Source organism: Magallana gigas, chromosome 9 (genome assembly GCF_963853765.1).
Source record: "Magallana gigas chromosome 9, xbMagGiga1.1, whole genome shotgun sequence".
Classification (NCBI taxonomy): domain Eukaryota; kingdom Metazoa; phylum Mollusca; class Bivalvia; order Ostreida; family Ostreidae; genus Magallana; species Magallana gigas.
Window position 1 is genome coordinate 34,086,106 of NC_088861.1, and position 12,401 is coordinate 34,098,506.

At 30.6% G+C, this 12,401-nt stretch overlaps 1 protein-coding gene across 1 annotated transcript; it reads right to left on the reverse strand.

Annotated features, from left to right (window-relative positions):
- Positions 1 to 3,907: 3,907 nt before the first annotated feature.
- On the reverse strand, positions 3,908 to 12,401 carry LOC105333435 (uncharacterized). Its single transcript, XM_066070522.1, has 7 exons — positions 12,261 to 12,401; positions 11,872 to 12,079; positions 11,650 to 11,757; positions 11,362 to 11,506; positions 11,100 to 11,203; positions 10,931 to 10,972; positions 3,908 to 4,090 (listed from the first exon to the last, which is right to left on the reverse strand). Exons 1-7 carry the CDS (start codon positions 12,309 to 12,311, stop codon positions 3,954 to 3,956), a joined length of 795 nt encoding a protein of 264 aa, XP_065926594.1. The 5' UTR covers positions 12,312 to 12,401; the 3' UTR covers positions 3,908 to 3,953.

Sequence of the window (12,401 nt, forward strand, 5' to 3'; positions counted from 1 at the left end):
ATTCAGATTTTGTCAATTCAATAAAAGCAATTTTCGTTATTTGATTGATTTATATTTAAAATCGCCGCATTTAAAAAAGTACCATCCATAGAAAAAAAAATTTCAGGTTTATAGTTTTGTATTCATTTGATCACTCTCGTCTGCAACCAATGCATAACATCATAGAAAGGTCATTTATTATAAAGAAACAATCCAGGTACCTGCAACTAAAAGCATTACTAGACGTTTACACTTCTGGACATTTTTGACAGTGAGCATCATAATTTGATGCATTGAATCACCCCAAAAATAGAATTCTGTACATAAATTTATTATACAGTACCATTTTTGGTTATTTTGTTATGGTCAATAGCCTTTTCCTGTTTGCTGTCGTTTAAATCTGAATTATATGCAGATAAATCATGCATTCTTGTATCGATGTACTAAAGTTTATATAACCAATATGAAGGGTTGTCTTTGGTTCTCGAGTTATATAAGTTAACTTGTACAATAACTAATCGTGGTTAACTGACGTGCATTATTTTTATTCCTCTGTATGAATAAAAAGATATGGTAGAGAGCAGATAAGTATAGAGACAGACAACTGACAACCATGTGAGGTTTACAGCAGTCACCATGTAATTAACGTTCACAGCAGTTAAATGGACACCGAATTACTACTTTCAAATTCACATATGATGGTTTTTCATTACATTATGAAACGCACGTTTATAACCTTTATGAGGAACTTATTCAATAGTTGATTTCCTCAAAATTTTGTTGACATTGTTGTTGATTCTGTTGGGTTTTACATTAAAAATCCCCTATAAATAATATGAAGCGGGTATTTTTTTTTAAAATCGTGAGATTTTTTATGCAAGTGTCGTATGGACTTAATAAACATGGACTGCGTCTTTTGATGCTTTTAATAAACAAAATGTCATACAAGTATGCATTAATTGTACCTAAGTTTACATTTCATTAAAATATTGGTTAACTCTCTCTCAATACTTAAAACTAATATTTGAGGATAAGCAGATCGATAATAATAAAACAAAGGAAAAAAACATAATTTTGTAATGTTTGTTTTAATAAATCTGGATGAAATTAAAAAAAAATGACTCTTTCATTACAAGTGAAAAATAAGGAGAGCATTCTCATAATACAATTTAAAAATATAACTAAATACAGATCAATTTTTCTAAAATACTTTAAAAAATATTTTTAAACAAAATTGTCACTCGCCAGAAAGTGATATGAGATTAAATTTTATGCAATAGATTAAAAAGAATTATAAAACCCATGTTTTGAACCGATCTTAAACAAACAATAATAATAAAACATTGATTAGCATTATAAAAAAGTCATGATTCACAGTCAATTCAAATTCGCAGAAAAGAAATGTTCTATAGTGCGTAATTTCGGCAGGAAATTCCCTTGATGTCAGTCATGCTGACTCGCTGTACATATGTTTTCCATCTGATTCTCTGTCCCTTCTTGTTTATAAGATTTTTTTAAATGTTTTGAAACAAATTAATAAAGTTATAAAGTATTGAGAGCTCTCCTAAACTGTAGGCTGGTAACAAATGAACAAAGAATAAATATGTTATGTTAAATAATCTGCGCGACTTTGTATCCTATATCAGAACAGTTGAAATTTCTGCCGTATTTGTCATTTATCTGAGGTTTTAAAAGTCTACAATATTTTAATAGTACCAAAGACAAAACTGTTTTTAAAATATGTTCAAATTAATTCATAAGCGATAAGAATATGACGTTTGACTTCTATCATGATGGCATTTTTTTAAAGAATGAGTAAGATAGAGTTTGGCTTTGCTTCAATAAAGGCGACAATTTCTTTTAATAAATAGCATTTTTTCAGAATGATGCCAAATACTGTAATCCATAAACCATTGTTTTTAGATCTGGAAATTTTTATGAAGCAGTTACAAAAATAGAAATCTTAATCTTTGAAAAATGCGATGATCCAGAAAAAATGCATTATGTAATAGTTATTTTGTTTTTTATATAAAACTCACGAAAGAATCTTTAGCATGTGTATAAAACTTAATCGGAAAAATAAGTTATTTCTAAAGGTCGACCTAAACAATCTGTTCAAATAATAACTAGTACAAGGATACAGTTAGGAAACAATTCTTGAAATAGATTGAATATGTTTGTTTTACATTGATTTTTAAAACTTAATTTTATCAAATTTGATAGGGACGTTAGGTTATCAAACGAAAGTTATTTTAAGGTTACATGAAAAAATAGTATAAAACAACGTTTGTGCACCAAATTTAAAACACGTAACTAATATAGACAAACAATTTTTTGTCGAATCGTCAATATTCTTTTATAACCTGGGGTTTGTGTTTTGATCTTATTTTATTTCGTTTTTTTGTTTGCTTAGTTATTTTTTAAATTTTACATTCATCCAAAATAACAAAAAATATGACTTTAAAATTGTTCGGCCAAAACAGTGGTTACCCTAACCCCTGCCCAATCATAAACTCACAATGCAAACTGACCAGGTTAATTTGTGTTATAACCAGTAACTGTTACAACTAACTTTTATTCGCACGGAAGAAATGGGGAGAATATTTACGAGAGTCTCGTCCTTGGAAATATATTTTCCCTGCGAACCACCCTTTTTCGCATGGTTGCAAAATTAAAACGGGTATAGATAAATCTTACTCTAGAAAATTAGTCGTCGCAATACCATTGTATTCACAGTATACATAAAATTAATGTCCTAAAACCACCGATGTATATCCAAAGAGTAAATTCGACCGAGTTATTATGACATAAATAAATATCCTATTCTAAAAGTTTCAGGTTCTTTGTTGGTTGCTCGCGTTAAGAAGATTTTTTAAATACACATCATTGGAATAGTATGGGTATTTCCGTTTTTTTGAATTCCTTTATATTTCTATGTAAACAAGATACCATGGGCGATTTATGCAGCCCTTATATTGGATAGATACAATTGTAATCACGCTAATAGATTAATGTCATTTGCTAACTGAATAATTTTGAGCAAATAGAAAACAATTGCAACATTGGATTTAAGTAAGGGAAAAGATTTACATTTAAGTTGTTATTAAATTTGAAATTAGATATAATAAGAGTCATAATTAGATGTAATAAGCTACCTAAAAATAGCTGCTTTTAAAAGAAATAACGTTTGTAAACGATCATCATGATATGTTGCGTAGTTCACAAATAGAAAAGAATTCTTAATTGTATGTAAGGGAAGAAGTCGTACAAGTAAAGAAAAAACTACATTCCCCTTGAACGTTTAAAAAAACAAGTCATGATAAACATGTAACTAGATCACTTAAAGTCAGTTCATGCAATTCTTTAGCAATTTATGCTATGGTTTGCAACTTTAATGATATGGTATGAAATTGTTATGCAATGCTACAAGATTTTTATGCTATGAGAAATTGACATGAAAAATTTAATGATATGGTATGTAATAATATGCAATGAGATTTTTAAAACCAAACCGCCTCCGCAAACGGAAGAGTTCTAAAATTTTTAAACAAAAAATATGATCATTAATACATTGCTGCATAATTATAGACATTTCTATCTTGATAAACTAAAAAACAAAAAGAAGATAATGAAGAAACAAATTATCTGAACAGAGTATTTTGAACTTAAAGTAATTCTAAACGGGTCATTTAGAACAGGAAAAGTGTAAACGTTAGGACAGAGCGGATTATATACAGAAATTTATACTGCTGATAAATGAAATATATCTTATTGTCCTTTGTTGAAATCAAATAAATTATCTTTGCTGCATATTCATGATAACAAATCTATTTAAATTAAACAGTGATGACAATTTATATCTTTTAGTTTTATTTCATATAACAATAAACCAAGTATAGCTGCCATTTCGAAAGAATAAAAATATCAACCATATTAAATAAATATATAACATATTATACACTTGACGCATTTTGTTAGCTTAATATTGCATTTAAGTTAGTATTGTCTGAAGATTTATTAAGTTCATGAAACACGTCTTGTGTGATCGCATTGATTTCTAGTAAATGATTTTCCACTTCACGCCCTTCTTCGACATTGAACTTCTCGGGTTCTGCAAAAGGAAGACGAATATAATAACAAATTTTAGATATCACGCATTTGCATTGTATCTGTTGTTCATTTTGTCTCCAATGAAACTCAAAATATTTTTCTTAATGAACTATAACACAATCCAAATCAAAAAAGGAAAATCAAAATTCCTTTTTTTGGACCCTGTTTTTCATATCTGCATCCATATAAACCCTTTTCTGCCAAAAATAAGCCTTTACAAGTCAAAGTTCATGGAATTTTCCTGAATCATTGACATTTAAATGCATTACACAGACATTTAAAATGAGTAACGTTCCTCTTATTCTTATAAAAACTTATGAAGCATCAGAAGAACGTTCCTCTTTACCTAAACTAAAATCTCTACATTTCATCTGAGGAACGTTCCTCTTTTCACTTCAACAGAAATCTTCACAAAGAATCTGAGGAACGTTCCTCTTTTCACTTTAACAGAAATCTTCACAAAGAATCTGAGGAACGTTCCTCTTTTCACTTTAACAGAAATCTAGACAAGTCATCTGAGGAACGTTCCTTTTTTCACTCCAACTGAAATCTTGACAAGTCATCTGAGGAACGTTCCTCTTTTCACTACAACTGAAATCTTCACGAGGAAATTCTTGAGGAACGTTCCTCTTTTCTCTTTAACTGAAAACTTTACATGGTACCTGAAGAATGTTCCAATTTCCTACATTTGAAAGTAAAAACAGCAATAAGCAAAATACCGGTAATCTTAAATTAAATAGGCATTTAAACATGCTATACTTTACGAAAATATTAAGGATGTTAACAAGTACTCGAGTACTTGACTATCGCTCAGTCCTGATGATGATCAGCTAAAATTTTCTAAGTTGATTACTCGATATAAAGTAAAAAAGATTTTGAATTTTTAATATTTTATAGCGCGGCATTTTTGGGTGCCCCTTGTGTATTTTTTAAGCGGCAAATACATGTATATTAATTGGTGTCAAAAATTGATCTTGTATTGTAGATCAAACTATAACTAATTGTTTTCAATAAAAATACATAGGCATGTAATTAAGAATACCAATTTTAATATTTCTTTTTATATTAAATATCAAGTTTAGTTTGTAATTGGATTAGATGTTTATATAATTAAAAATTTAACTATATCAATAATTGTCTCAGTGCATATGATTTTATAATTACTAAAATCATAAAGCTCGCATCCATCAAATTCAGGATGGAGTTCCCAAGTAGAGCTGCATATTCCAGAAACCACGGTCTTTGATACATGGTTGACATGAATCAAGGTTTATCTTCTGTTCTGTATATCCTCTGTTCATACTGTGTGACTGGCTGGATGGCTTTTGAACTTTTCTGTGGCCTCAGTGATTTCCTCCCAGGGGGGATGTCCAGATCTTCTATAGAATCTATGTATAATACATATTTGCATTAAAACTCATCATCGCTAAATAACTTCCTGTTATTTCATTTCATAATGAAGATCTGGTTGTAATGCTTATTTTTGTTAACAACACACAAATTCTCAAACATACATTTAGGTATTGACATTCTTTAAGAAGAAATACCAAGTATATTAAAGGTCACATAAGTTTTTCCCTGCTTAACTTGAAAGAGAGAGAGAAATTAGAGAGATGTAGCACAAGAGAGAGAGAGAGAGAGAGAGAGAGAGAGAGAGATTTGTACAACAAATATATATACCTATATACCTAAATATGTTAAAACATTTACAGAATCCAAGCAGGATAATTAAGCATGAGTTTGATTTGAATCTACCAAACATCAATATACTCTTGAATTTCTGCTCTAATCTTAAAACACATTGGTATTAATTGCATTATTTTTTTGGATGGCGACAGATCTTAACACTTCACATCAAATCCCAAAGCTATTGTTATCGGGGCCGAACATTCTTGTGAGTATGAGAATGGTTCACAGCTCTAAATTATTTGTTTTAAGCCAGACAGCTGAGCAGTTGGAATTTGCATAACTTAAATAAAGCAGGAATTATTAACCACGTCAAACAAGAGAGCTGTATAATTCAGATTCTGTTCATCCTATCAATTTAATGTTGCAGCAAGGGAATACTAGAATTCAGTAAATAAGCTTGATGAGCTTGGGCAAACTTATTTTTGTTTGAAATTTAGAAGCATAAATTATTCAGAATATTTGCTCATCATTGTTATACTTGTTATACTTGTTATACTAAGGACTTTATGTTTGTTTCATCAAAATTCTCTTCAATATTTTACATGCTCCCCAAAAAATGGGGGGGGGGGACTCCATGTTTATTCACTTTTTGATATGTAAATTTAAGAAAATTGTTTACAGAAAAAGTTAAGGGGGGGGGGGGGTCCCTCCTACACCCTGATGCTACGTGCCTGCTTGAAAGGGTTGATTTAAAAATAGGGTGGTGTTTTTTTTTTAAGAAAACACTGCAAATAAATGCATCTTGGCTGATAGAAGAAGTGAGGATAAAAGGCAAAAAATTCTGTATGAAACAACATTATAAGGATGATTTAGCATCAATATTCCCAAATCACTTAATTTGCGGTAATTCCTATCCCCTACCCCCCTTCCCCCCTCCCCCGACAAAAAAAATAAGATGAAGAAAACACCTAACATTTCTCCCCTAAAAGAAAAGCTTATTTCGTGGAGGGATAGGACAAATCATCCAGTCATTCTTTAATTGATTATTTATGTAGTATTTATTCCTTTTTAAGATATCAGTAATTCTCAGGCATGAATAACTTAATTATCATCAGTGCACTAGCTATAACTATATACCCGCTATCCATCTGTGGGTGCAACCAGATAATCTAAAAAAATGTAAAAATTAAAAGTCTACACCAAAGAAATTAATTGAAGAAATATATGAATAATTTGATAGTTCTAATGTTTTCAGTTTAGAAGTAAAGTGGATAATATATTACAAGGAGAGGACATACATAGGCTATATGCCTGTTGTCCAATCCTATTGAATTTATTCAATAAAACATGTTTAAATAAATTAGAAGTAAAGTGAAAAAGTCTTAATGATACCCGTTATCTAGTATTTTTGTTCAACTTAATTGTGCATATAATTCATTTCAATATAATATAAACAGTCACCATGTTAAGTTTGTTCCTAAAACATCAATTTACCTGTCTTAAAGTTAAAATTTATAATATACAACTGGAATAGTGAAACGGATAAGTAATGAACTTAGGAAAAAGTTCTTTCCTAAGATATAACTTAGTCTTAAGTTTGCTTTGTGAAATGGGCCCCTGTGCACTCATTAGATTAATCCTTTCACATTTGTACAGGTTACAATTGTGTGATAATTCATTTTGGCAGATTAATCATATATTTAATATTTAACTTTTTCTTAAATAGAGCATGTTCCTATTCCATATGACCTAATATCTGTTTATGATTTTCCTATTTACAAAGTCTGATTTGTAAGATCTAAAAACTCACATCATGTAAATGGAGTTTATAGTGTTACTGAATTCATTTGTCCCAAGAGGGCCATTTTCCTAGCAATGGCGTTGTCTGTTGATAAGCATTTGTAGGGGAAATTGATAACCTGTAAAATGAGAAGTGGCTAGCAGATTACGCTGTTTCAAAAGAGCCTTATGGGAGTAGTCCCAGAAGGACAGCTATAGTGTGAGATTAATTTTAAATTAAGAATAACAAACCTTAATCTTCAAGCATCTTCCATCCCGATCAAGCTCTGTCCAAATTAATGCTCCCCATCCTCTAGACCAGCAAACAATTCAAATGCAGTGATTTCAAATCAAAATCCACCAGGCAAAATATTTTGTCACTGCCAATCATCATCACCTATAACATTACATTGTATTATGATTACATTTTAATTTTGCACATCATTTTCAAAATTTGATGATTACAATAATTTTTTTAAATATCAGATAATCAAGAATTTTGTATCAATTTAATTTAAATGCTTTAGATTTGCAATTACCTTGATTGTAGTAAATTAGCAGAAGAGCAAAAGAAACTCAGTTATGTATTTTAAACGTTTGGATATAATAGAAGTATTTATTACCTTGATGCATGTATCCTGCAAAGTTTGCAACTGCAATTTCCAAACAATATTTCTGTTCTGCTTCATAAAGTACACATGCAGCGTTGATTTTAAATTAAATTTGCGACCACATTTTGCATCTGTTCCAGCAGTGATCTGCTGTTGAAAGCTCTCAAATTTCACACAGTTACTATTATTAGCACACCCCGAACATCTTATCAGCATCCAGTTAGTGATTGACATCTGACAGAGGACCTTAGCAAGTGCATGTAACAACAAGTTGTTACTCAGCTTGAAATGGCCGGCGGTGACATTAGCAAACCAAATGAAGCAGAGGAATATGGGCTTTAGGTCATGACATTTCTATTGACCATGCATGCTGAGAAGTTATTTAAAGAATATACTGGAGTATTTTGATATTAGATATTTTCTAGTTGATAAACATGAGGTACTCCAAGAAAGCCAAAAAGTGAGTTGGTTTTTTTTTTACCTAAAATATCCTACTTAATAGCAGAGGTATAGATTTGTAGATTTATCAAAACTACGAGTACAATATTGAATTATAGCTCGTGTATGTTGTGATTTTATTAGGAAGGGGGTGGGGGTATTTGTTAGCTAGTGTAAGATAATATAATTTACATGTATATTAATATAATGATTGCATTTCATATGAGAACTGTAATTCAAATTTTACATCCTAATAATGTTTGTTACTATCATCCAGCTCAAAGAATTTGACAAATGCAAATTTCTGGTAACCTAATGGTTTTCTCAAAGCTTAGGTCCTGTCACACCAGATTGCATTCCCCCAGAGTTTCACGATACTGTTATATTTCTGGAATTGCTGTGGGTTCGCTGGGAAATTCAAAAACATTGTACTGTTGTATTTTAAATTTTTACAAGGTGAAAATGTGACAGTTGACCAAGGGATTTCTACTCAGCTCCTGCAGCGTGAAACTGCATTCCTACAAACTTTTACTAACAAATGACTGCGCTCCAACTGAGTGCTCATAATGTGCTTAGAGTTGTGACCTCGAGTTTACAGTGTGTGTGTGTGTGTGTGTGTGCACCCTTTTTCATCAGTCCTTATATTACTTAACCAACATCATATTGCTGTTTCAGCGGCTTGACACAAAGTTTTTGATTTTATATTTAAAATTGTTAAATAATGAGCTGCAAACCCGCTATCATCAGGAGTAATTTTGCACACTTGTTAAACAAGTTATTTAATAAGTGACATAATTAGCATGTCTTCTAAATTTCAATTGTGCTTATACTAAGCTACAAGTGCAATAGGGGTTTTAGTGAAAATCATCCCTGTAATAATAATCACCGCAATGTATCAAATCAATTTGCATCATGATAGATATTAAAAATAAAATCAGGATTTTTCAATAAAATGTTGACAATCGCACATCAATTATTTACAATTAATTTAAGCAAAACTTTTTTTAAGTCCAGTTGCACAGAAGACGAACAGACGGATAGTCAGACGGACAGACAAGGTGATTCTTATATACCCCCTAAACTTTGTTTGGGGGGGGGGGTATAGAAACAATAAACTTAAGGTCAGTCGCGGGTTTACAATTTTGCGCCCTCTGCACAAGGTATTACACAATACTTAAAGGAAATAGTTTCAATGTCGTAAAACACAAATGCAGAGTAAAATGTTCAAATATTCAGGTTATCATGTAACGTTTCTATATTTTTAAAATTTATCATAAAAATTATTTTTTTAAAAAGTGAATCCTTAGAAAAATGTTCAGAAGTATTTTAATCATTTCGCCTCTTCTAGATCTTCAAAATCGATGTTATCCACCTCGAAGTCAACGTCTTACGATGACGTCAATTGAGACTCTGAGTCTCCTTAAGAATGATTAGTTAGCTTACTTTTGGTTTGTCAAAATCGTTGTTTCAATTTGTCTTTTATTAGTTTTACAAAGAGGATTGTTGCCAGTCATAGTTTGCGTAATGATTAAAATACTAAAAAAGGAAATGTTTTGAAGTCCTCAGGTGAGAAGTAAACATTTTGTTAAATGAAATGAGGAACTTTCCTCGAATGCATTGTAAAGATTTCAATTTAAGGAAAAAGAGGAACGTTCCTCGGCTGATTTATACAGATTTCATGTAAAAAGTAAACAATCAACTTGTGAAAGATTGTACGTTCATCAGATGCTTTATGTAGCTTTCAGATGAAGTGAAATGAGAAACATTTCTAAGATACAGTGTAAAGATTTCAAGTCAGGAACGTTCCTCAGATGCTTTGTCAGGATTTCAGTTTATATAAAGAAGTGAAAAGAGTAACGTTCCTCAGATGAATTGTCAAGATTTCTGTTGAAGTGAAAAGAGGAACGTTCCTCATATGAATTGTCAGAATTTATGTTGAAGTGAAAAGAGGAACGTTCCTCAGATTCCTTGTGAAGATTTCTGTTAAAGTGAAAAGAGGAACGTTTCTCAGATTCTTTGTGAAGATTTCTGTTAAAGTGAAACGAGGAACGTTCCTCAGATTCTTTGTGAAGATTTCTGTTGAATTGAAAAGAGGAACGTTCCTCATATGAAATGTAGATCTAGATTTTAGTTTAGGTAAAGAGGAACGTTCCTCTGATGCTTCCTAAGTTTTTATAAGAATAAGAGGAACGTTACTCAGTGTAATGCATTTAAATGTCAATGATGCAGGAAAAATTCCATGAACTTTGACTTGTAAAGGCTTAATTTTGGCAAAAAGGGGTGTAAATGGATGCAGATATGAAAAACAGGGTCAAAAAAAAGGAATTTTGATTTTCCTTTTTTGATTTGGATTGTGTTCTATGAATAAAAAAAAATAAACGTACCGTTGATTGTCATTTTTGATTCTTCATTCTGAAAAACTTTTTCTAAAAGGAAACCACAACATAATTATTTAATAATATCTAATATCAAAGAAAGACAGGAAGATAATAAATCAGTATTAAACTAAATAAAATTGTCTAGATGCAATTAAAAGCATGTACTGATACTAACTTTTTAAATAAGAGTAAATTGTATTCCTCCATGATCGGTGTTTAATTGTAAAAACAAGTGCTACAGCAAATACAACGACGACTACGCAAATGATGATGGTTTTCCTAATAAAAAAAAGTAAAAACATTTCAAAAAATTTGAGTTGTAAATTGATAACACAACATTCAGAAACGTACAAACTAACTAGATTTATACGATGCAAACTTTCTTTTGTATATCATTTATTATTATTTGCATGATCTCTTTTTAAAATTGTACTTACATGTGACTGGATTCCTGATTAATTGTTGATAAGGAAGATGAGTATATTGTTTCTTGTGTTGTTGATTCCATGCCTATCAAACTGGATTTCACATGTGATATAAAGTGTATCTTTGCTTTTTTGGCGTACTTATAGCATTCTTGATCTGCATGAAAAGAATTATGCTTTCTTCAAGGAATTTTAGTTGATTAGGTATAACTCATAGTAACTATGTATAAAGAAAAAATGTAAATACTTATCATTATTTATATTAGATTTTTATGAAATAAGCAATAAAGTTTAACTTACATTTAAAGCTTTCGTTCGAAAAGTAAAAAGGAGGACATTTTTCACATGGTACAATGTCGTTGCGTTGAAGCCTGTTTCCTCTTATGTTATATTCTGAGCAAACATTTCCTACATTAAAGAAAAGTAACGATTTAAAAACTAAAAGAGGACTACAAAAAAAAAATTGGTTAAAATAAACGATAAAATTAATTGATACATTTATATACCGGTATATATTCTTACCAATTATCAACAAACGTGGAGCACAGACTTCTATTGTTTCATTTCCCCACGCAATGATCACACAGTGGTATTCAAACGAGGAACACGTCATTTTTTTACAGCCTTTCCTAGCAGCTGCTTCTTTCCACTCCTTGACATTATGAGGGCATGATTCTACTTTTCTAACAGTTATTGCTGAGTCTTTGCATTCAGTAGAATTTACGAAAACCTGTAAATGATGTACATGGATAACTTACACTCTGTCTTCAAAATATTAATTATTCAAAATATTTTAAATTACTAAGGCAATAAAATAAGGTAGGTTTATTCTTTATTTTTTTTTAAATGCCTAATTGATAATAGTGCACATGCAGTAGAAGTAAATTTATAAGTTTCAAATCAAAACTTACCATGGAAAATGCAAAAAATATTAAGCAAACGAAAAGTAATCTATCCATCATTATTTTTTTTTTGGTATCACATGTAGGTAAATACTGGACTATAGAGAAGCTTCAGTAACTTTTATCTTCGCTGTTTTGGATTAAAATGAG